Source organism: Artemia franciscana, chromosome 8 (genome assembly GCF_032884065.1).
Source record: "Artemia franciscana chromosome 8, ASM3288406v1, whole genome shotgun sequence".
NCBI lineage: Eukaryota > Metazoa > Arthropoda > Branchiopoda > Anostraca > Artemiidae > Artemia > Artemia franciscana.
In genome coordinates this window covers 37,342,925-37,370,129 of record NC_088870.1, presented here as the reverse complement: position 1 = coordinate 37,370,129, position 27,205 = coordinate 37,342,925, and the positions used below count along the sequence as shown (strand labels likewise).

General features: G+C 34.2%; 1 protein-coding gene across 5 annotated transcripts in view; it reads left to right on the top strand.

The window, feature by feature from the left end:
* Nucleotides 1–27,205, top strand: part of LOC136030372 (protein turtle-like) — a 370,614-nt gene that overhangs the window by 121,075 nt on the left and 222,334 nt on the right. For all 5 annotated transcript variants that reach the window (XM_065709291.1, XM_065709293.1, XM_065709294.1 and 2 more), the window contains one exon: nt 14,822–14,929. In XM_065709291.1, coding sequence (XP_065565363.1) covers nt 14,822–14,929 — 108 coding nt within the window. The remainder of the gene's footprint in view (nt 1–14,821; nt 14,930–27,205) is intronic.

Here is a 27,205-nt window from a genome sequence, read left to right as displayed (position 1 = left end):
AAACTTATTTACGATTTCCTTTAAATCACCAAGGTTTCACCCATTTAAATTAATGTCTGCCGTGGTGTCTTTTTCCTTACCATCCATGATCTCATTTAAAACATTCCAAGTTTCCTTGGATATTACCTTTACTATCCTCCAACTTATTTCCATAATAATCAGACATTGCCTTTCTCCTTAGTTTATTCACTAGATTTCTTTGCTTTGTAAATAAAATAAAAGACTCATCACTTTTGGAATCCTAATATGTTTCATAAAGCCGATTTCTTAAGTCTATCTGGTGAATTATCTCCTCTGTTACCCATGGTTTACGGAGAACAAGCTTCTTTGATTTAAAAACTTTTACTGGACACGTCCTTTCATATATAGGGTTAATGACTTCCATCAGAAAACTTCCTTCAGATAATCCAGAGCTTTAGTAGGGCATTCATTCTCTTCAAACAATTGACGCCAGTCTATTGCACTCACTTCCTCTGAAAACTTCAGGAGATTTTCTCTTTTCGTCAGTAAAAAACATGACAATCAAATTTTTGACAATCAAAACATGATTGTCATTAAAAAGCTCTCACTTTGACTTGAAAAGCAAAAACAAAAAAAGTAACCGATCCATTCGACTTTTATTTCTCAATATGAGTTTGTTTAAAATTAGAAAAAAATTTGTCATTATGACTGCTCACGTTTTATTTTTGTTGACATTTTCATCCTTAAAATTGAACTTTTTAGCTTAAGCAGGAGATATGATGGTGATATAGCTCTACTGAAGATTTCACTTAACCTTACCCTGCTTTATCCACTATATCTTAAGGATGTTGTTAAATTATTCCTTTTTTTCAGTTTTAAGACAACTTTATCTCATCCAATCCAGACAAAAGCCTTGCTTAACTAAAGAAGTTTCATTAGAAATTTTCAATAATATCAACCAATTTCTAAGTGCTTTTGGACTCCAAGGAAAACACGACTAAATTAGAGATCTGCTGATTATCTCTCTGTTGTTGCACTTCCCTGAAAAGGCCTTTGGAATTTTAATTGCACATGCATGTTTTGTCTAACTAAGTATATCTTAGACGGATTTCCAAGAATTTCTAGAATTAAATTGAGTTTTTCCGTTCGTAGAAGTCAGTTAGCCAAATGTTATTTCGAGAATTGTAAGGCGATGTTTTTTGTTTAGGATACAAATTAATACTAAACGACCTCAAATTGAATAGACAGTCGTTCTAACATTTTTTTCATAAGAATTTCTCTTAAAGAGTGGGGGTTAGAGGGGGCATCCTCCTGACATAGGATTATTCCAGATAAATTTACTAATGCTAGTTATTTCTTTGGTGTTGATGTTCGTTGAAAAATCCTTCGGGTTTTAATTATGTCTGCACTTTTAGGGTAACTAAGTGTATTTAAGAGATGCGTATTTAAGATGTGAAGTGTATTTACGTGTATTTAAGATGTGATAAGACTTCAACCAAACATTCAACATCAAACATCAAATAACCTCTTGCAAGGTTCTGTGGTCGGGGATTTAGTTAGAAATTGAAATTGATGAGAATATCCGGAAATAGACTGAAGTTTCAGTTTATAGGATTTACACAGTTACATTGAATTTTAAAGACTGTGAGGATATACTTTTGTAGAATATGAATCAATAATAAAATGTTATTGGAATGAAACAGTGAGATATTCAAATGAGTTTACTTCTTTTTTTTGGGGGGTGGGGGAAGGGGCAGGCCAGAATACATGCGGGATTATTTATTGTATATATGTGGATGATGATTATTGTTTTTTTTTGCACTTTTGTGGACAATACCTTTGGGATTTTAATTGCATAGGCATGTTTAGTATAAATAACTGTGCATTTTATTCTAAAGATCGTACGGAGATACCACTGTAGGACATAAATCAAACCTAAAATGCACTTGGAATCACATACATACTGACACCGATTATAAAACCTATGGGATTTTAACTGCATAGGCATGGTTAGCATAACTAAGCGCACTAAACACAAATTTGGTAGAATATCCCGAATTTTTCAGTTAATCAAATTCACAAAAACAGTTTTTTCTTAGAGACTGTTCAGAGATACTCTTGTAAGATGTAAATCAATAATAAATTGCGCTTGGGATCGAATACTAAATTATCTAGGGCTACTTGAGGAGGCGGGAGGGGTTCTAGATTTCTCTTGGTTTTTAGGAAATAATATGAAGATCTCGAATACAAGGGTCTAAATAAAAGATTAAATAAAAAGACAAGTTTTTTTAAATGAAAGTAAGGAGCAACATTAAAACTTAAAGCGAACAGAAATTACTCCGTAACTTACGAATTAACTTACGTAACGACCGTATTATGAGGTGGTTCAACCCTCTTTGATACCTCGCTCTTTACACTAAAGCTTAGATTTTGTCCCAATTCCTTAAGAATGACCTTTGAATCACAAAGGCCGTAGAATAAATAGTTGAAATTACTAAAAATACTTTAGCGTAAAGAGTGAGATATAACGAGGAGGTAAACCCCTCATATATGTAATAATTTTAGAGGGCGTCTCTCCCTATTTTCTAAAATGAGGCAAATTTTCTCAGTAACTTTTGATGTGTATAACTGATCTTGATGAAACTTGTATATTTAAAATCAGCATTAAAATGCGATTCTTTTGATGTAACTATTGGTATCAAAATTCCATTTTTTAGAGTTTCGGTTACTATTGAGCTGGGTCGCTCCTTTCTACAGTTTGTTACCACGAACTGTTTGATAAAAGTCTGTGACAGTTGCGCCATCCATTGGTGTAACTAAAATCGAATAAAGAAGAAATGGAACAAAAACAACCAAACATTATGAATGTTATAATAAGAACAAGACAGGAGTATTTTAGTATATATCTCAGTATATATACTATATATTGGAGCTAGATATTTTCCCCTAGACTATACTTAATGAATTGACGGATATTTGTAATTGTATTGGAGAGAGGCAAGTATTTCGCTATTTCATTCATTTTATTATCATTTCATTTTACTCTTTCGAGGGAGGGTTGGGGAAGGGATGATTTTCTTACAAAATACACTAGAAATGTCATTTTTATAGCAAGTTTTTGATTTCAAAGAAAAAGCATAGAGATGGAAAAAAGAATAGAGCCCAGATTCTCCAAATTTTATTGGTTACCAGTGACTTTTAGAATGTAAATTTTAAAACGGATGATTAGAAAAACAGACAAAGCCTGTTCCTTATATTTGGAACAACAAATACATATCACAGTTTTTGCAACTATTGTTTCCGCATTTAAAATTCGCTTACTATCCTCTTAAAGGAGTAATAAGAACAGTGTTCTATGAGCAATTACTGCTGAGAAAATGTTTTATATTCCAACTGATTGGTGGGTGAATCTTTTTGGTTAAGTTCCCCTTTTACAATTTCATAGTGAAATCACTAGTCTGTGGGAGGTCGCAACGCGTCTTGTCGTCTTTGAGTAGCAGGGAATATCCTAACAGAAACGTTCAAAAGACTAAACGAATGGGATAGTTCCGAGTTCTACTTGGCGCTTTGACGAGCTTCGATGCTACTTGAATGTGTGTCGAGTTTCTGATACCTAAGGAAAAAAGGGTATCCATGCTCATTTTTCGGACCAATGTAAAAGGTGCTCTATCGTAAAGTAAAGATATTGGTAGAATTTTTTTGGCTTGTGACGACATTCACCATCTAAAGAATCTTGGTTAAAGATTAAGCCTGGCAATGTCTCACTTGCCTTCTCCCGGGTTTGAAGCGTGGACGTATTTAACAGGCTGGAGACAGAACGTCTTCGTGGGCTCCTCACCCTTTTTCTTCCATGCCTTCAGCAAATTTTTCCCATGGTTTCTCTTCAAGTGTTTAAATTTTTTTTGACTAGGTTCAGACCAGTTATTTGATCAGCTAAAGACCGAATGCTCAAGTAATGACCATACCATCAACGCAGCCAATTCGAAGATAATTCGTTTCAACTCTCTGAAGCGGAATATAGATATGCCTCTAGTCCCTTTCGCAATAGTGAACAAAATGAAAATCTTAGAAGTAACTTTCACTAGTGACTCTAGTTTTGATGTCCATGTTAATTCAACCGTCCACAAGGCTAGTGCAAGCCTTCAGACACTTACCAAAACGAGGCGTTTTGGGTGGGATACTGAAAGTCTTCTCCGTGCCTACATGTGTTATGTTCGCTAGTTGCTCAAGTACGCATGCCTGGTGTGGGGTCCATCTGCTATCCGCACGGCTTACCTATTGCGTGACATAGAGTCCATCCAGGAAAGATCAACGAGGATTATACTTCGAAACTGCGACATGTCCTATGATTAAGCCCTCGTAAAACTATATTTGTCTCCACTTAAAGTCTGGGTTGAACAACTGATTCTGCAATTTGGAAAATCCGTCCTAGCCAATGGGAGCCACCGATCAATACTACCCAAACCCACCCCTCCGAATAGTCGAACTCGGTTACAAAATAAACTTCTACCCCATAAAGTATGATCTAATCGTTACGCCAGCTCATTTGTGCCTTTCTTCACATTGATTTTCAATGCTGAGCCGTAGTGTGTGATTTTTGTTTAATTGTACGAATTTGTAAAAAACTGAATTTAGCTATACTACGATAGTTTTTAAATCTACCGATCTCTCTCTCTCTTTCTATCTCTCTCTTTCTCTCTCTTTCTCTCGGTCTAAATCAGTCAGGTGTATATAATCTACACTTTATATATAATTGTTCTGCCAATCTAGTCAGCAAAAGTTTCTTTGCTTTAATTCGGACGAAAGCCAAAGCTTTGAAACTGAAAAATGGAATTTATTACTGAGGGCTTCTAAGCTTCTTTATTCTTTTCTTATCTAAAATTCATTTTCTGCCTGTTTTTCTATACATTTTTTTGCGAATAAATTGTCTAAAGCAAATAACTGTTGAGGGAGAGCTGATTGCTGCAAAAACAAGAATCAGAATTCTAAAAGGTAGATCTCAAAAAGAGTTAAGATATTCCTTATAATAATCCCTTAGGATATTTTTATTTGGTCAGTAGCCATTATAAGAAATGAATTGTTTTGCTGTGAATTTAAAACAAATTTATTGTAAAACTTATGTAAGTAATACGATTCAATAATTTACTTAGTGCTTGATTGAAGTGAAGTAGCAAGTACAATAAAATAAAAGCTATATGTTTAATAAAAGCAAGGAAATCAAGCGCTTTGAAACAGCAAACTGCTGTAATATAAAAAGTTTTGAAGTGGAACTGGAAAAAAATAGGGTACAATAAAGTTTCCTTTTGGAAATATTTGATACTATAAAAAAAGAAGAAGGAAAGAAGATTGGTCAAACGTGGGTTCAGTTATTCAATAAGAAATAACAAATAAACAGTTACTTTCATGACTTTGTGATAGGTGGGATCACAGTTATTGTAGGGCAACCAGACCCCCCCCTGCCAATTATTTCCCAAAACACATCCAATTATAACTTTGAGATAGCCATTTTATTCAGCGTAGTTGAAAGGTCTGGAAACTATAGTAGTTTAACCCTATAAAACCTTCTGAAAGATCTATGGCAGATCTGACACCTCCCCAACACCAGAGGTCTCTACAGATCTGATCTTTTCTCTCAAGGGGTCTCAGTACGCCAGGCAGCGTTCATTACCTGGATTTTCCATTACTCACCCATTCTCTCCGACGAAACAATAGTCCATCTTTAGTGGGATTCCAAACGCACCCAACTGGTATTTTTTGAATAGGAACAGGTTTTCTTGGCCTTGAGCGAAGGTAAACGATTTTACATCGGCAAAACGAATATTGTTACTCTTGGTACCTTGGTGTTATTGTGCCACTGATTTTTTTGACGTACATGTTTTGTCACCATGGAAAATCAGTCTCCTAGAATTGCAAAAAACGGGTATGCATCAATGCACACAATGAATTTTACTGGTTCTATAACTCATCACTAACTTGCCTAGAGGAAATCACAGGGAAATGAATATTTTGAATTCAGTCAATGGATTATTTTTGAACTTAGACCTTCAGTGGAAAGTAAATAGCAATTCAAAAACTGAAGAGAGCATTAAAATGCCTGAATGTGGTTTTCAAAGTTAGACCTTAAGGCAAATGTCATTTATTTTTTATTCTGAACAATTTTTTTAATTAGAAAATTTTAATTTTTTTTCAAGTCTTAAAAAGACATTGTACTTGCTATTAACAAAATTGGGTCATGAAATTTTTTGGAATATGAAATGAAAATGTTATACGTATGATAGTCATGCTTTTTCGTTCTAGAAAAAACAGATTTTGTCATGACATTTTTTCTTTTTCATGACAAAGGTTCTTTTCGGGACTTTAAGTTTTATTTCCCCCCTTTTTTTTCATGTCTCTAGAATACATAGTTTATACATCCAATATTTGTCAGTGGCTGTCCATTTTAATTGAAATAAAATAGAAAAAATGTTAAATTATATAGGGCAGTTTTGAAAGAGGCTGAAATCAAAGTGTTAGATGTCTCGGGTATTTAAAATAGAATATAAACATGACATAAAAAAATTTTGATGTTTAAAGTTGAACAAAAATTGCACTAAACAAATATTCAGTTGAAATAATGTTAAAGTGTAAGGGAACTTATTTAAAAATGTTGAAATCAAAAGTTATGGATCTCTTGAATACTGAAAATGATATATTCATGACATAAAATATGAGTTTTGATCCTTAAATTCAAGAATAAAGTGCATTAATTGAAATAAAATTCAGATAATGTTAAGTTAATGAGGTTAATTTAACATTATTGAATTTTTAATTTAACATTGTTAATAAAGTGCAATAACTTTCGTTTTGGTTTAAACCCGAAACGAACAGAAATTACGATAGATAACCGGGTCAAACTCAAAATTAGCAAAAATTAACATGAGTAGGGCTGACAACCCCCATGCCTTCTCAAGACCAAAACATAAAATTACACTTCTGAATACAAAACATATTTTAAATGTTTTCACTTTTTGCTTTAATAAATGAAAATTTATCAAAAACTAAGGAATAAAATATCTGTATCATTATGATTATTATACTGGCAATCCACGGTTATTTTTTCCAGTAAAGTGAAGATTATGTTCTGGCCTTGAGAAGGCATGGGGGTTGTCAGCCTTACTCAATGTTATTTCTTGCTTGTTTTGAGTTTGACTCGGCTATTTATCGTAATTTCTGTTTGTTTTGGGTTTTATTTATTTATCAATAGTGATTGGTTGTAGTTTTACGCTAGGAAGATTATTTTCACTTATTTCTGCTCATTTTTGGTTATCTTTAATCTTCTTTGAAAAACTTGTCTTGTGGAAAAAGTTTTTTAAATTAATATATAAGAGAAACGTAAGTGTTGTGATGATTCCAACTATATGAAACTCACCAAGTTATAAGTTAACTATCAAAAGTTCTGAGCTTGAAATTAAACCATCAGCAGATTTTTTGGCCCATGTAAAACGCATAAGTGCTGCGTACTGATCATACAGTATCGGGAAAAGAAAGTATTCCAACAAAATCCGCTAAAAAACTATTTGCTTGAAAAATTCCCTAAAAAAAGTGGAAATGATCACGCTAAAATTCATTTTTTATACTTTTGATCTGACGAAAGCAACAATTTATGGGATACACTTTTTTAGTGACCATTATCATTCTGTAAGCGTTGCTGTACTTGAGAATAAACGAAAGGGGGTTAAGGTTCGGGGAAAGGTGGCATAATTCATAAAATTTACAAGAGTATCAAATCCAACAGTTTGAAGTAAGAATATCTAAGTAAAGAACGACCCTATTAGTAGAAACCCGAACTTTAAGAAAGTTAAATTTTATATAAGCTTTTTAATAGAATGTATTTTTTCTGATGATTCTAGATATGTTACACTCATTAATTCTATTTTGTTCAAAAGAGCTTTTAGCATAGTAAAATTTTTGTAACTTCAGAATAAGGCTTATGCACCCTAAAATGAAATCTAATCTTGATAAAAATTTCGCAATAAAATTAATATTTTTGCAATCCTGAAGATTACTAAAGACAAAAACATAAAGTTTCATATTTTTACCGAGAATAAGGGCCATACATTTATGTTTGATTTGGTTCCCAGAGGTTAATTGTATCGAATTAGTGGTCCTAAATTATCGAAAGAGGGTTCATTCATTCGTAATTTTTTAGATCTATTGCTTTTTCTTTAGTGGCAAAAGCTATCACACCACAGTGAAGTGCAGCTTACACATGCGATCTATGAAAACTACCGTTTTTAGAGACTGTTTTTCCAGTAAAACTAACAATTATATCTTTTTCATAGTTAGTGCTTTTCTTTCTTTATGTGTATGGGTTATACATAAAATAAAAATAATTGTATAGTTGTGAATTTGTTATTTTGTTTGATATAAACTTTTTTTTTTTACTGGAAGAAGTCGGGGGTGTCTATAGCATCAAAAGTACACTTTAATGTCTACATTTAAAACTTTCTATAAGAGATGCTTCAGGTGAATATGATAAATAAACAGGCTAATACTGATTTAACCTGTAATCTCCCTTTTTTATAAGAATATAAATACGGGTAAATGATGAGTGGCATATGTTGTTCGAGGGCAGAGGAATGAAAGATTCCCTTTTATTGCGAAAACGACACTTTTTAACAGAAATGTACGGACATTAAGAAAGAACAGATACTAAGTGTAAAAAACAAGTTTAAAAAAAAAAAGTTAAGAGCAACCTTAATACTTGAAACAAGCAAAAATTGTCCTGGTTATGAGAGGGGCTGTCTCCCAAACTACCAATCTTCAAACTAAAGTTTGAACATGTCCCCCCCCCGTTTCTGAAAATCAATGATTAAACCGAAGACAATGATATAAAGGGTTTTTTATTGGGCAGTGACTCAAGAATGGACTGACTGATACTTGTTTGTCTTAGCTGTCTATATTTTTTGCGCTCAAAAATGCTTTCTATATAGCACTAGCCAAACTTGATCGTTATGTGCTAACAGTCCTACAAAACAGAATGACTTTTGTTCGTTTTAAGGCTTATGTTCTTTACTTTAATTTAGAAAAAAAACTAGTTTTACTTATTTTATGAACTTTAAAAAAACCTAGTTTTATTCATTCTATATGATAGGGACAAAATACACCACCACACAGAAGAACGTCCTTAGAAACCAGGTATTTTTTATGAAGTCAGAATTTTGAAGCATGAGATAAAGTGCTTTAAATCCTTTTATCGAAGATTTTATGTGTCATTTTCTTTCCTTTTTCGTTTAATTCTCTTTTGTTTGACCGGAACCAAATAGGAATCACTTTAAAGGTTCACCCATGTGAATTTAAGTGGAAAAACAGCCAGGGAAACTGAGCTTCCCTTCACTTGTGTGAATATACTAGAGCCTCAAAAGATTTTCTTTAAAAAAAAAAACGGATTTTATTGCTGGAACATCTGAAAGAAGAGTGCTAGCATCAACAAGTGAAATCTAAGTTACGTGAAGGAATATTTTCTTTGTTAATTTAGAACATCATACTACCTCAGCTTCCACTTGAATAGCATTTTTAAAATCATCTTTAACATGAAAATGGTTTTTAAGCTTTTAAGGTTAAGCAAATAGGGCCAACTAAATTGACGGTATAGAACAACTAAGGTGCCCAAGATATGTCTTTTATGCAATAGGTATATTGTATGTTTTCGTCGATACGTCTCTCATGCACAAATTAGCGAGTGCAAAAATTTGTTGAAAGAGAAAATGGGGGTATTAATTCGCAATCGTGGTTGTGGTGGTAGCTACAGCCTAGTAAAAGACGAACACTTCCCATAGTAACAAAGAAAAAGCTTAAAACCTCCCTAAACATGGTGTCAGATCGAAACACAAAGTACACCGTCGGAACCACCTTGGTCTAAGCCCCTATAAACAAAACTTACAGTCCCTTGACTTAGTTGTTAAGAATTAATTCTTCACAAAACAAGAAGGAAACTTTGGTCAACGTTAATATATCTTGGCCATTTTGGGCCTAGTAAATCATCATCCCTGGTTGAAAGCCAAAAATTATGAGTATCAATTTATTTTCACGGGAAAATGTGCAAAATATTTTACGCATTTTCATACATTTTAATTGACACACATTATATGCATAAAATATTTTTTACGAAAAATTATTTCTTTCTTATCAACGATCTTGTTCAATAATTATTTTAAAACAAAATTTTTTTATCTTGAATCTCAAATTAGAGGGAGCAACAAAAAATGCATATTTTGTTGGATAAAAACTGTTGACGTACTTCTGGGTGCTCTTCATCTTTTAGGCATAATTGAGTGTCAGTGAGATGCAGGCAGTCAATAGATAATCCGAAAACTTTGACGTGATGCTATATACTTCCTGAAGCGGGTAACGATGAAGTTTCATTGGAAATCGGGGACCCGATTAGTCACTTGGTTTGAATGTTCACCAGAAAGTGTTCTTTTTTAGGTTTATTGCCTAAAGCCAAGCAGCTATATCTAGAATATATGTAGTAAATTTGTTCAACCTTCTGAAGAGTACTTCTACAAACAAAAAGGGATCTGTAGCTGGCAGTGTGCCTATGACAGGCTTAATCCGAATCTATTACTCATAATGAAGAGGGGACAAATCTTACTGTCCTCCTTCCCTGCTGAGCCTCTTGTTGAAAGTTAAGCGGACGCATCAGAAATGGTTCAAAAACGGTTGATAGGATTGAGCTGAAACTTCTAGCGTTTGTTGAAGAAACGAAAGTTGATGTGCCCATACTGCTATAAAACTGCTAAACAGAAAAGTAAATTTTTCTGTTTAAAATTAATAATGTCATTCTATGTTTTTTGGATATAAAAATGGATTGTAACATTTGTTTCAAACTTACTATTGTATCATAAATCCATTTTGTAAAAGTTGTATAATTCATTAGTATTGATTTGTCAAGATTAAGTTGATTAGAAAATTCCAAACAAATTCGACATGTTTTCTTCTTATTCTGTTAGGCCGCTTAAAAACTGCTGTTTCACTTATTTGTCGGAAAATATCAAAGACGACAGATGAAATATGGCGGTCGGAAAAATTGAGGAATTGTTATTAATATTTTATTCAATTTAATCGTTATAAATCCATGCTTGTGGATTATATAACTTTAAAAAATAGATTTATAATCAAATAATAAGTTTGAAATCCATCGTTTAATTCTTTTTATACCCCAAAACTAGAATTTTTTGGGTCATTTTAAAGGGTTCAAAATGGGCTTGAATTTGAATTTGCAAGAGAAGCGATTATTATGTTCGTAAAGAACTTAAAAAAAGGCATCAAGTGGCTTTATTCGTAAGTCAATATTATGAACAGCGAAAATTTACCGAAATGTGAAATCGATCTTTCGGGAAACTTTTTGAAAATAACAGCTGACATGTATGTACCAAGATAAGGCACTCAGTGTGCCAGAGAAGAAGGAAAACAAATTTATCGTGCATGCATTCCCGCGGAAATTTCTAGAAATTTTTGGTCCAATATGAAAAACTAAATGTAGCCACTCAATTCCCATTTGACGAAGATTTATTTAGCTCTTCTTTAAAAATAAAGGCAACTAAAAGAGAGAATAAAGATTCAAAGCGGAATAAAAACTTAAGAATTTAATTCTCTTTTAGTGAGAATTTAATCAATACCACGGCAAACAGAAAAGAAAACTAAGAGAGAGAAAGAAACATAAAACGGGACTACAATAAAGGAATGCAGCAGAAGGTGGCAGACAAGGGAGTCCAATTCAAAAATGGTGATGATTTATTTTTCGTGAGTGAAAAATTTAAGAAAGGTAGAAAAGAAAAAAAAATAGCTGGAAAAAGAAATAGGGCTTACAAATTCAGTTTGTGAAAGCGCAAAGTAAAAACAATGGGGCAATTACAAAACCACGGTAGGAAATCGTGATTAGGGGGGACAATCAGGCCTTGGACCCATTGGGACAACCAGATATTATCAAAAGGTATGGGAGGCACTGAATTTCAAGTTGGCTTGAAAAGACTTGGGAATGAATCTGGGATTGGTCTTACCAGCTCTAAGGGTTATTTAGCCTCTTTTTGAAGAAGACTTGCTTTGGAAAACCATCAACAATAGCCGGTTCACTAAAAGGATAACTGGTGGGCCAGTTCTTATCTCTTTTTCAAGGCTTTGCCCTTCCAATCCTGGATTCCAGGGAGATACTCTATCCCATTACCAGTCACTTTCTATCTTATAGACACCTTTACCCAGTAAAAGCATTCGCTCGTCTTATCCTACATCGGAATCGACACTTGTTTCCTCCAAATCTAATGCTTTAAGCTACGTATCCAGGTTTCATTTTCAGTTGGAATCGACCTGCATTCTTGAATAGATTGTTCCATGGGAAGGGACATTGAAAAAAAAAAAACTGATTCATAGTTCGTTCATGTTTTTACTTGATTTCCTTATACCCAAACTGTTTTCATGGACCCATGTATTTTTGGTTTTGAATAATTTTAAGTTATACCATTGGATGATTCGTGCTTCAATTGAGATGTTCATTTATTTTCAGACTAGTTTAGCCAGTCCGACATTTGGCGTCGTCTCATATGATGCCAGGATCTCGAATCTTCGCTTCTCTTAAATGTAAATTCTACAAGAACAAGAAAATCCTTGTCAGTCATAATGGAACTCCCTAATTAAGGTTGATCCAAATCTATATGATTATCCCTTCTATGTGTTTTCATTATGCTAGTGGGTTGTGGGCTAGTGGGTTGTGGGATTTGAATTTACTCTTGCTAGGCCAGAAAATTGCTTGATTAGATTGGCATGGTTCATTTCGGCTAATCTTGTGGATTTCTATTATTCAAAATATCAAACCTCAAGCTGTTGCCCATATAATCCAGAACTTTGTTGTTCTGCTGCAGTGGAGACATCTTGGATTGCGACAGATCCTGTGCCATGCTGAGGAAGCAGCAGCACAGGCACTGGTCAAAAATAGAAGACAGACGATTAATTGAAATCGTGTTGATTTTTAGTGTTTTAGATTGTAAAGGTTGACTAGCGTGGAGCGTTGGTGGCAATTTATCTTAAGGGGGAGGTGATGGGGCCTGGGTACCTTTGTTATCAAATAAATGCCCCTTTCCCTTTTACATAGATTTACCTACAATATAATTTTAGATTACAAGTTAAAAGCTCGGGAAGGCTAGCCTGTTTTCAATGTCATTTTGCAAGAGCGAAGAAATTGGAGAGAAATTAGTTTGAAATTCTATTTTTATCTAGTTAAATCTTGCTATTGAAATAAAATCTATTCGTAAAGCAAGTTCAATTTGGAGCTGCAATACGATATGCTGGTCCCTTGCGTCACGCAGGCGATCTTAACTTTTGTTTTTTATAAGTTTTTTAGTTAATTCGTGTTCAGAGCTCTTGTGTAGAATTCAGAGTTGGTATTTGGAATTGACATTGGTAATAAACGTTAGTGATTTGCTACGACTGTATTAGATTGTTTTGCATCAAAGCATGGCGGGGTTGGGAAGAAAGTATCGAGAGTTATCGTCACTTTAGTATCCACCGCAGCCCCTGTCCCCTTCCAAGAATATATTTATTGGTGGCAACGCAGGCTGTGGAACCTTGAGCCAAATATTGTGACATTTATTCCCCCCAGAGGTGGTACACTTGTCGTACCCGACCTAGTTACAATATCAGCCCGGGAAGAACCCGAAGAACCCGCGTGACTTCTCGACCGGTGATACCATACCCTAGTGAAGGCAATTAGTAGTACTTGTGGCACTGTATCAAATACACTGCCACCACCAGAAGAATTATTGGTGACTTAGGGTACGAATACCAACTTACTCACTTCAGGCGAGGTAACTAATGTATATTCTCATGTGATTGCTTTAAGATAAGCTGGAACCACGATTAACCACACATATTATAGCTTTTAAATAATTTATAGGCAAACGGTGGGCCTGGGTAAAAAAACGAATTTTAGTGCTATCAGTCATGTGGTTTTCAAAGGAAGTTCTTCGAGAAAATTTGTTTCATAGGGCTATATCATACGAAGATATAATAACACACAAATCTAGACAGAAAAGTTTGGTGAGGTACAATCAAAGCTCTCTATCGAAAATCGAAACAAATTATTTACTTAGATGCAAACAAACATGATTATTAGGAAGTAAAGGAGTAATTTTCGGAACAGTCGGTAGTCTTAACAAATAGTTTAGACCTACATAGTTTTCTTTTTATGTTAAAAGGAAGGATATGTGGGACCGACCTTTAGAGCATTAGGGACTCATTCTACTATTTCTACCATTTGGGATGGCGTAATGTACTGGGTTGAATCATGAAAGGATAAAAATTGAGGGAAGGCTCCAAAACTACTTTTTTTTTACAGAAAACCATAAAATTTATTACTAAAGGAACTATATTATTTTCCTACAAAAGATGATTTATAGAAAGCTTTTAAGAATCGGCCAGATCTTATAGTCTTGTAAATGTGTTAAGACGTTTATGTGTCTTCTGGTAGAATTAATTTAAATTCAATAAAAAAAAAAAATCCTCCAGTGGGTATATATCGGCTAAAAATCGGATTTATTAAAAAATTCCTCGAGTTTAAAATCGATGGTTGAATTAATTTGAGTTGTACTTATCAACCATCAAACAATTTGTGCCAAATAAATATGTGGGTGCACTAAAAAGCAAATACAGGCAGCTAAAAGAATATTCCCGTTTTTTTTCGACATGGCTAAAAGCACAAACTATAGTTATTGAAGGAATTCAATGAAGGTCTAATTTGACTTCATTTTTCTTTTTAAAGGAGGCTTCTATCCTTACTATTCAGTTGCCTCTTAAATTTTTCCATTAATTATTATTTTTTATATTATAGTACCGCCAGAAAAACTGTCTGTTCGAAATAGAGGACTTGAAATCATGTCTCATGTTGGACCTTTCAATGAAGGAGATAATGTTACACTATATTGTGAAACTATTGGTGGTAAGTGATGCCTAAGCATAAAAACGAATTATAAGCATAAAAACCTGTCGATAAAAACGAATTATATATCATTACTGTGTTATATATTTATGGCAAAGTTGGCCTATGGTCAAATTCAAGCCTAATTTATGCAATAGACTAAGCAGAGGATATAATTAAGGCAGGCTTTCTTTTGAAATTAGAAAATATGACAGCTTGAATAACTGTTTTCCTATTTCTATGCTGAATCAGGCCACAAATAAAAACACTATGTCGCTATAATTTCGAAAGAATTAGTGTTTATGTAGGCTTATTTGTGAGTTTTGCGTTTTCAGTTTTCCTCTTCTGTAACACAAGTGTGACGTTAAAATCAATCAATCAACAATGCAGATTATTCATAAAACTTTGCTTTTTAATCGACAAGCATGACCAAATGCTGCTAAAGTAGATTTTCATTGTCTGCTGTCACTCAGCAAAACTATTTGTATTGTTTTGGATCCTATAGCCCTTATCCATATCCACATGGATCCTATAGCCATTACCCATCTAGGCTATTTATTTTATATTGCTTCCCTCCCATTTGCTGGGTATGGAATTTAGTGCGCCAAAACCCATATAGGCAAGTGTGTATTCCCTTAGGAGCCCTGATGGGAGGTGATCACTTGGGAATGTTATATTATATTTGGGATGCTTTTGCTTTTAATTTTACGACGGCTTAAATTTATTAATGATAATTTTGCATGAATTTGGACACTTTTATTTGCTTGATGATTGGGTTATGCTGCTTTGTCCTATGTGATTGGATAGGTGATCAAGGTCAAGACCTTTTTCAAGTGCTTATTTATCTCAATTTCTAAAGTAGGAAAACAGTTCTTTTCTTTTTCTTGTTTACTTATCTTTTTATTTTTTTTAACCAAATAATTACCTTTAACACATTATTCATATGTTATTCAGGTACATTTTTCATTTTAGACTGGTTGTAGAATTTAGATCGTATAGATAGTAAATCTCCAGCAAATTTGCTAGAGATAGGTAACTTTCTGCAAACATTATCAACAGGCAATAAAAACTTAGCCGATATTTACACTCAAATAAAAGATTAGTTATTTTCAAAACAATGCTATTTTATATTTGAACAAACAATACCCAATGAATTTTTAAAGCTGTCAAATTTTGGAGCACATAGTGATGTAGTGTACCACTTTGCATTCAAGGCTTCCAGTTTCCTCTTTCCATAAGAAAACTAATAAATTTGTTTGTATGTCACTACTAACCATAACTTCTTACCTTTTTAAATTATTTAAAAGTTTTTTTTTCAAATTAAATAAAGAACAGCATTAAAAGTTAAAATGAACAGACATCATGCCGTATATGCCCTTCCTCAGCTCTCTGCTCTTTACGCAAAGGTTTTATAGTGCATTAAAAATACTTGTTATTTCTATTCAATGATCCTTATGTTTGAAAAGTCGAACAACTGGAATATTGATTGTACGTCCCACGCCACGATTCCACGCCAGTAAGATATTTAGCTCTGTAACGGCTCTGTAAGATATTTAGCCTTTTATATCATTTTCTTCTTTTGACCAATCATTTTTTAGGCATTAGGATGAAAAGTCTAATTTTTCCGTAAAAGAACAGAAGGTTAATGATAGGGGGAGGGGATATTTGCATCCATGTAACGAATAAGTTCCTCATATTTCCAGTTTGATGTTCTTTTCGGTTTTATTTAAATTTATTTATTTATTTAGCTTTGTTTGTATTTGTCTGGTTGTTTCTATTAGCCTATCCAAGTTTAGTTTAAATACGAGTTTGCCTGCACACCCCTTACATATATATATATATATATATATATATATATATATATATATATATATATATATATATATATATATATAGCAGTGCCAGGGCACCGCTGGGCCCTGGCACTCGGCGCGCGGCAGGCTTCTATATATGGATTCTCATTGTCAGTTGTCTTCTAACCGCAGACGTGAGCCTCTTCTTTATGTCATGATGGCATCGCAGGTTCGTTACAGACATCCTGGGAAAAATATGAATGCTTCCTTAAAGTCTTGACTTATTTAGATCGTTCTTTTGACCTAGAATGTCAATGATGTAATATGCATTATAATTATTAATCGCTTAATTAATTTGAAAAAAAGAAGAAAAATCACTCTACAGTAAGACGTTTTTTGGTAGTTGTTAGGGCTTCCTTCCACACTTTGTTACATGTTCCTCGTTCATTTTCAGGTGGTGGCAGAACTTTAAAACTACGTTGTCTTTTCACACGAGAAAATGCCACGTATAACATTCCATCATTAAAAACCGGTGAACTAAGGTCGACGCTAATAAATTCAAAAGTTACAGCCCTTACAAGTTATGCATAGTCATGGCAAATGCGGGTCGAAGTGGAAATTGATAAAGTTGAACGGTACATCCAAGTTGACCTTCACTAGAATCCACTGTAACTCGAGAAATATAAACTTCTTTTCCTATTTTTCCCCAGTAATGATAATTGCCTTTATTGTGTTGTTGCATAGCTCAGTAACAATAAGGCGAATTACTCTTCGTTTTCATTTTTGACACGCTCTAATTCTTGTTATCGCTTATCCTCTAACCGCATGTGTCTTTGCTCTTCATTTTCATTTTTGATAAGCTCTAATCTTGTTTTCGTTTATCTTCCAACCGTATTTGTCTATCTTCTTCATTTGGATTTTGATTATTTCAAAGGATTTAGTAATGCCATATACTTTAGCTGTCCGTATTGGTCTTGTCTCGTTTGACGGTCCAGGTTGATCTTCACTCATTGTTAATTTAATTCATTCGGTCTTTTCATGTTTGATAGTTTAGGTGATTCCAAAGAATCATCAATTGTAATAATTGAAAATGTTTCGCTTTTTGGGTACTGAACTTTAAGAAAAATTCAACTTTTTTTCATGCTTATAAAAAAAAATGCATAAGAATATTATAAGAAAAGAGTTTATAAGAAAAGTTCAATATACCCCTCAACAAGCCTCGTAAGTTGTAACTTGACAAACAAAACTGTACCTAAGATATTGGTTATATGCCCTTTTGACAACCTGCATACTGATTGCGTGTTGTGATTCTTACCTTCGCCCATAAAATTCTTTAAAAATTTCACTTTCATACCCTTAGGTATAGTTAAATAGTAGTCCCAGTAGTAATATTACTGCTCAACTTAATACAATTAGCCATTGCAATGACATTGTCGATATGTCCTTTTGATAACTTGTACATTCATTTGCTTCTTGAAATTTTCATCTTAAAGCTTTAAGCCTTAAAAAATAGCTTCAATAGAAGTAGTAGTTGGAGCAATAGGAATAGCAGCACTAGTTAGTATAGCAGTGGTAGCAGTATTGTCACTAGTGTGCGCATATTTCCTTTTGGTCAATTGATCTTCCCCTTTAAGTATTATCTGGGAGTTCAAATTTAATGCACAAACAAATTCTTAAGATATGCCCTTTTGACAATATAAATCCACTTAATGATTTTTTAGTTGGAATTTGCCATCAATATTCTCTCATATAGTTAGAATTTGCCATCAATATTTTCTCAAATTTTACTTTCACAGTCATAGCCTTAATAATATTTAACGCTAGTAGCAAAAGTATTAGTAGTGGTAGTAGTATGTATATCTTGCCTTTTGGTCAGTTGAATAGCCCTTTCACGATGCCCTGGAGGTCTCACCTTGAAACGTTAAGCCATTCTAAAAATATTGCTCATATGCCCTTTGATCGCCTTTTGACGTCCTTTTCATCTTAATACTCTAAGCTTTATACATTTTTGCAATTGAAATAGTAGTTGGAGAAACTTAGTAGCAGTAGTAGTATTAGTAAAAGTAGCTGTGGTAGTAGTGTTAGCACTAATACGCATATATTAGATTTTTGTCAATTCATCTTCCCCTTTAAGTATTCTCTGAGAGTTCCAACTTAATACCCAAGTCCATTTTTGAGATACGTCCTTTTGACAATCTGCATTCACTTAGTGTGGTTTGTTTTAGTTAAAATTCCCCTCCAATATTCTGTCAAATGTTCACCTTCATACACGTAGCCTTAATTGTACTAGTATCATAGTAGTAGTGGTAGTAGTATGAACGGCAGTAGCAGCAATAGTTCCTTAGTAGTAGTAGTAGTAACAGTAATAGATTCACTATTAATATCACCAATAGTAGGCTAATTTCGTCTTTTGGTCAGCTGAACATCCCACTCATGGTGCCCCAAAAGTTTCCTCTTGATACGGTAAACTGTTCCACAAATATTGCTTATATTCCCATATCAGCAATATATATGCCGATAGTATGTTTTGATTTAGTTCAAATTTCCTTTCAACTTTTTTTTAGATATTTATTTCAATATCCTCGACCCTAGTAGTACTCGCTACAGAAGTAGTGGTTTTAGTAATAGTAGTGGTTGTAGTAGTAGTTGATGTGGTAGCAGTAGAAGAAGTGGTAGTTGTAGCAGTATTAGCGTGCAAATATTGCCTTCAATTAAGCATTCAATATTGCATTCAATTTAAATATTGTTGTTCAATTGATCATCTCCTTTATCATTTCCTGAAAGTTCCAAATTAATATACTTAGTTACGCTCTTTTGACAACCATACGGGTTTTGGTTTTTGACAAACATAACGGCTTTGATTTAGTTCAAGACTCTCTCAACATTAACGGAAATACTCGCCTGAACGCCCTTTGTATTTTCTGAAAGTAGAAGTCAAACACAAACACCTTTCTCAAAAACATATTTAATAAGTATTAATGAACGAGTTGCCTAGCTTACAGCCCCTCCCCTGAGGGCTTTGGAGGGGGAGGCCGACATACCCAATTGTATAATTACTGAACCTTTCAACAATGCTGAAGAAAATAGATGACTCAAAATGTTTTTTTTAGATGTTTGGTTTGGGACATAAGGTGCGTGGGGGGGGGCTGTTTGCTCTCAAATCAGTTTTGACTTTTATTTATGCCCCCAGAACATAACATACAACCCGTGCACCAGGGCTTTCGGGGATGTGTCAACCTCCCCCCTCCCAAAGATATTGTTACTTTTTCTTTGGACTATTTTGAACAAAATGACTATTTCAAAATTTAAATCAGATTCGTTTGGTAAAAAGAGGGTTAGTCGGGGGGAGGGGCTGGTTGTCCTCCACCACTTTTTAGTCTTAAAAGGGAACTAAAAATTTCAATTTTCATCCAAATGAGCCGCTTTTAAAGTTTACACAAACATCTCTTCCATAAGAATCTTAAATGCTCCCATGATATAACTTACAACCATTGCCCCCAGGCTCCGGGGGCTTGTTTCAATCCTAAAAGCCTTGTTATATGATCTCTGGGCTGTTTTGAGTAAAATGGCTATCTGAAATTTTTTATCGGATCCATTTCGGGAAAATACGATGTGTATGGGGGGGGAGCCCCCCTTTGATCACTTCGACTCTTAAAAAAGCACTAAAACTTCTGATTATCAATCCAATGAGCCTTCTCTGAAGTTTATATGACCACCCTTTCTATTAGAACCTTATATGCCCCCGGGGTATAGCTTACAGCCCTGGCCCTTAGGGATGTCAGCGGGTTGTCATTCTATAAGACCTACTTTCCAGATCTTTCGACATAGCTGAACGAAATGGCTATCTCAAAATTGTGATTGGATGTATTTGGGGAAATGATGAGCATGGGGGGGGGGCTGGTGACCCTCCAATCGCTTTTGACTATTTAAAAGGGTATCAGAACTTGCAATTTCCAATCAAATGAGACCGTTTTATAGTTTCTACGATAACTCCCTCTATACGAAGTGCTCTGGTCTAAAAAACATAAATAAAATATAAAAACATAAATAAAACATAAAAACATAAATGCAATGATTACAGCTAAAAACTCTTTTTTTTCCTCTTCAGAGCAATAGAGGTTGGCGTTGCAATGATTTGCTCCTATATTTGCAAAAACACTATGACAATCTTTCGAATTTAGCATTTAAGATTAAACATTTAATTTAAGATTTCAATTAAGATTAAAACCAGATTTCAATTAAGATTAAAACCATCAGGACCAAATATACCTAATTGACACCTTTTAGCCATTCATCAAAAAGTTTGTGGTAATGAACTGTAATTAAGGAGCGATGGGATTGAGTATTAACCAAAACTCTAAAAAACGGAATTTTAATATCAATAGATACATCAAAAGAATTGGCTTATTATGCTGATCAAACAGTTCGTGTTAACGAACTGTAGTAAGGAGCGACCCGGCTCAATAGTAACCAAAACTCAAAAAAATGGAATTTTGACACCAATAGCTACATCAAAAGAATTGCATTTTAATGCTGATTTTAAATATATTTAAGTTTCATCAAGTTTAGTCTTACCTATCAAAAGTTACGAGCCTGAGAAAATTTGCCTTGTTTTAGAAAACAGGGGGAAACACCCCCTGAAAGTCATAGAATCTTAACGAAAATCACACCATCAGATTCAGCGTATCAGAGAACCCTAATGTAGAAGTTTCAAGCTCCTATCTACAAAAACGTGGAATTTTAAATTTTGTGCCAGAAGGCAGATCACGGATGCGTGTTTATTTGTTTGGTTTGTTTGTTTTTTTTCCCAGGGATGATCGTATTGAACCAGTTGCCCTAGAATGTTGCGAGAGGGCTCATTCTAACGGAAATGAAAAGTTCTAGTGCCCTTTTTAAGTGACCAAAAAAAAAATTGGAGGGCACCTAGGCCCCCTCTCACGCTAACTATTTTCCCAAAGTCAACGTATCAAAATTCTGAGATAGCCATTTTGTTCAGCGTAGTCGAAAAACCTTATTAACTATGTCTTTGGGGACGACTTACTCCCCCACAGTCCCTGGGGGAGGGGCTACAAGTTACAAACTTTGACCAGTGCTTACATATAGTAATGGCTATTGGGAAGTGTACAGACATTCTCAGGGGGATTTTTTGGTTGGGGGAGGGACTGAGAAGAGGGCGACATGTTGGAGGGAGGGAAGAAAATTTCCATGAAGGGAGCGCAGGATTTTCTAGCATTATTAAAAAAAAACAATGAAAAAATAAATATGAAAAAGTTTTTTCAACTGGAAGTAAGGACCAGCACTAAAACTTAAAACGAACAGAAATTATTACGCATATGAGGGGCTCACCTCCTCCTAATACCTCGCTCTTTGCGCTAAAGTATTTTTAGTAATTTCAACTATTTATTCTACGGCTTTTGTGATTCAGGGGTCATTCTTAATGAATTGGGACAAAATTTAAGCTTTAGTGTAAAGAGCGAAGTACTGACGAGGGGGTGAATTCCTCATATATGTAATAGAAACATGAAAATACAAATGTCTAATTTATACGTTACGTATATCTTTTGCTAATAAAAACATTCGTAAAAAATTAAAAGTTCTAGTTGTTTTTCTAAGTAACCAAAAAGTCGGAGGGCAACTAGGCTTCCTATCCCGCTCCCTTTTTTCTCATAATCATTCGATCAAAACTATGAGAAAGCCATTTAGCCAAAAAAATAAATATTCAAATTTCGTTTTAATTATTCCTCTGCTGAGACCCAAAGTCAAAACATGCATTGATTCAAAAACGTTCAGAAATTAAATAAAAAAAACAAGTTTTTTAACTGAAAGTAAAAAGCGACATTAAAACTTAAAACGAACAGAAATTACTTCGTATATGAAAGGGGCTGTTTCCTCATCAACACCCCGCTCTTTACGCTAAGGTCTTTTTTACTGTTTTAAAAAGAGGAGTTGAGAGAAAGAGTCAAACTTTAGCGTGAAGAGCGGGGCGTTGATGAGGAAGCAGCCCCTTTCATATACGAAGTAATTTCTGTTCGTTTTAAGTTTTAATGTCGCTTTGTACTTTCAGTTAAAAAACCTGTTTTTTATTCAATTCCAAATATAAGGATTCATTCAGTTTAGTGCTACCCATTCAAAGCTACGTTTCTGTGGAAATTGGCCTGAATCTTATAAAAGGGAGAAACACCTCTTAAAAGTCAGGCAATTAATGAAAATCACACCATTAGATTCAGCGTAACAGGGATTCCTACCTAGAGTTTTCAACCTCCAATTTGCAAAAATGTGGAACTTGGTATTTTTTTGCCAGAAGAAAAATCACGGATGCATGTTTATTGCTTTTTTCCCCAGGGGTGATTGTAGCAAACCAATGGCCCGAGAATATCGAGAGACAGCCATTTTGAACGGAAATTAAAAGTTCTAGTGGCCTTTTAAGGTGACTGAAAAAACTGACGAATAGCTCGCCTAAGCCGTCCGAACCAAATTTAGAGATAGCAATTTTGTCAAAATAGTTGAAAACTTCAGAAACAATTCCTTTGAAGATAACACGACCACCCCTAGACCCTGGAGAAAGGTTTTTAAGTTAAAAAATTTGCTCATTGTTTACGTATGATGTTTGTTGTTGGGAAGTATGCATAGTTTTTTCGGATGGGGGTTGGGAATTTTACAATGAGGGGATCTTCCACCGGTTGAATTTTCTATGGGGAGGGAACATTCCAGGGGGTGAACTTTTCACGAGAAATTTTAAGCTAGGGGAATTGTCTAGAATCCCCATACGAAATTCTTTTCACTTGTCGTACCTTCTCTTTGCCGACTCAATTTTACATGTGGAGATGTTAAGGATAATTGTCCGAGATAAATTTTTGACGGGACTGAAATTTCAAAAGGACCTTTCCATGGGAGGATTTTTCCATGGAGGGGGGGGGGAGAATTTTTCAGAATTGTCTAAAAAATGGTCAGAAATTAAATAAAAAAGACAAGTTTTTACAACTGAAATTAAGGAGCAAAACTAAAGCTTAAGAACGAACTGAAATTATTACTCAGGCTTGTTGACGGGACTGAAATTTCAAAAGGACCTTTCCATGGGAGGATTTTTCCATGGAGGGGGGGGAGAATTTTTCAGAATTGTCTAAAAAATGGTCAGAAATTAAATAAAAAAGACAAGTTTTTACAACTGAAATTAAGGAGCAAAACTAAAGCTTAAGAACGAACTGAAATTATTACTCAGGCTTGTTTGAGGGGGGTTGCCCCTCCTCAATACCTTGATGCTTAGGTTGAAGTTTGGATTTTTGTCCCAATCCCTTAAAAATGACTCTTGGAACACATGGGTCGTTTAGTTAGAACAACATTTTTTTTTAAGTACTAAAGAACTTTAGCATGTAGAGCGAAATGTTAAGGATGGGGCGACCCCCCTTATATTCTTAATAATTTCTGGTCGTTTTAATTTTTAATGTAGCTCTTTACTTTAAGTTGAAAAAACTAGTTTTTTCGATTTAATCACAACAAATTTGAGTATTTGTAGTGAGTGGCAGCTCAAAATAGACAACTCTATTCAATCAACATAATATATAAAATTAAACATGAAAACTGTCTGACAAATATATAAAATCAAAGAAAATTTGAGCTTTTTTTTAAGAATTATGTCCTCCTCCTTTAAGTGAATTTTCCGCCACTTTGAACCAGATCTTTTCCAATAGAAAATATTTTTATATTTTCAAATAAGATTCCTAAGTTTAGAATATTTTCGGAGAAATAGAATTCGATATTGATGCGTGTGCCACTACCAATGCCACAAAACGTTCTTATTTGCCAAAAACACTCCCGAATAAAACTAGAATGGCTGAAAATAATTAAGTGAGACCATTCAGATATTCATCATAAAAAATAAAAATAATGAACGTACCGACATTTACGAGCAAAATATTTTCCCTTTGCCATCACCTCAGCCGTTAGAGCTGGTAACTGGGCTATCATATTCAATTTGTAGAGATATCGTCACAATCAATAGTAACTGCAAATTGAGTCATAATAAATGGGAGTTTATTTTCGGAGGAGACTTTTTGCTCAACTTATATTGCTCATAACCCTCGATATTGAATAATAATTCAGCTATGTTTGTTCTATTTTGACTGGAACTTGGACAAGAAGTGCAGGTGATGGTGTTTAGGGCTTTGCTCTAAATGATTCTTTTGTACTAGTGCCAGTGGCTTCCTACCATCTCAGATAGAGCTTTCAACATCATTCCGCATTCGCTGCCGAGTTGTTCTTAAGCTGTTTGTTTTCGTGCATTTATTTAGCTACAGTAAATTGTAAAATTACAGCAAATAGTTACAGTAAATAGTTACAGTAACAGTTTCAGTTACAGTAAATAGTTACAGTAAATTAGTTACAGTAAATAGTAAAATAGTAAAATAGTCGACGAAAGGTTGTTACCGTTAATTGTTAACAGCAATGTAGTTTTTATTTCGATATAAACAAACAATTCGAGCTTTTAAGTACTAGAAGATGACTATCTAGGAAAAGTAATTACTTGAACCCTTAATAATCCCTCAAGCCCGTAAAAACAGGCAGCGTTTATATGTTAGGGCTTCCCATTTTTTCAAGGATATATGAACAAAAATATCACTTTCGTATTTCATATTCCAGTCTTGTGCTCCGTTATCCATTATCATTCTCCTGTATCCATTATCACCATGCTCTTATGCTTCAGTATTCTGTAATGGGCGAAAAATTTTTGTACCATCAGTTGATCGAGATCTAAAACTGACCAATAATTTTTCCTTTGATTCTAAATCTCAGCGAAAGCAAGTTGCAAATCGGCTGGCTAGCTTCATTTCCGTGAGTCTGAGCAGATGATTAGCAAAAGAATCTATGAGTTCTATGAATGAAACTACCATCCCTCCCCACTAGTACCACGCTCCGGAAATATAGTAGGCTATACTATTAATTATCATGTTCCAGTATTGTCCATGTTGTCATGTTTCACAGTTATGACTTTTGACTTTTTTTTTTTACTTTTATTTACATAATAGACCAAACTATAAATTATTACACATATAAATCACTAGGCTAGGGAAAAATGTAAATTTTGCTAACACGTAACGATTAAGTACATCAATATCCCTAAAGACGCCCTAAATTGATAAATATAAGGAAAAAACGACCTAGATAAATATTCCTAGAAGCATCCTAGACTAATAATAATAATAAATAAAAATAATAAAAATAATTAAAAATAATGATACTACGCTACAGAACTGTGGTATAGTGTCCGATATCATGTTCCAGTATCGTCCATGTTGCCATGTTTCATTTTTTTTTTACTTTTTTTTACTTTTATTAACATAATAAACAAAATATAAATTAATACAGATACAAATCACTAAGCTATTGGAAAATATAAATTTTGCTAACGCGTAGCGGTTAACTATATAAACATTCCTAAAGGCATCCTAAATTAATATACATAAGAAAAAACTACATAATTATTCGTAGAAGCGTCCTAGGCTAATTAAAGAATAATAATGATAAAAAGACAATCCCCTTCTCCTAAACACCACTAAACCCGCTCACATCCCCCCAAAAATACTAAACCCCCAACAAATACTCTTTTGATCTATTTTTATACTGTGGAAGGTGCTCAGCCACTCTAACACACAGGAAGCGAATTCGCAAGTGCCAAGATACTTTGAAGTAAAACTAGATTTCACACTTTGTTAAGCCTCCACAACCAAGTTATCACATCTTCTTGTATCATGCTCATAAACATAACTTCTGAAAGGGTAATATTCATTAAAAATTTCCGGAACTAGATTATGCACACAACTTAAACAAAAACATTGCCGCTTGATAGTCCCTTATTTTCCAACATTGAGTAGCCTTAGAGACTTCAAGTAAATAGGTGTCTTCCACATTTTTTACGAACTTCCCAATTATTCTTCATGCTTTATTCTGTAGAATTTGCATACGTGTGTAATTAACATAAAAATTGCTGCTCCAAACTACACCTGCATATGATATATACGGGTAGATTCGTGCGAAGTGTACGTTCTGTAAGAATATACTTGTCTTCTGAGAATGCCAATTCCACGTGCAATTTTGGCGGAAATAAGGTACCGTAGTGACTTAACTAGTACAAGAGGCTTTTCAGACAATAGGAACTCACCACTTACATCAATAGAGTCACCTACTCTACGGTATGTCAGTAAAAAAGTCTTCTTTACATTCAGTTTTGGTACGCTCCAGTAAAATAGTCCAGTGTTCAGCAGTATAACGCTCCAGTATCCAATACTGTGCGCTCTATCACGAGAAGTTATGTTCCTGTATCATGGTTCGTGCTCTTGCATCAAGTATTGACGGGAGACTATTTTTAAATCGATTAAATAAAGAAACAAAACAAGTTTTTTAAATGAAAGTAAGGAGCGACATTAAAACTTAAAACGAACAGAAATTACTCCGTATATGAAAGGGGCTTTTCCTTCTCAACGCCCCGCTCTTTACGCTAAAGTTTGAC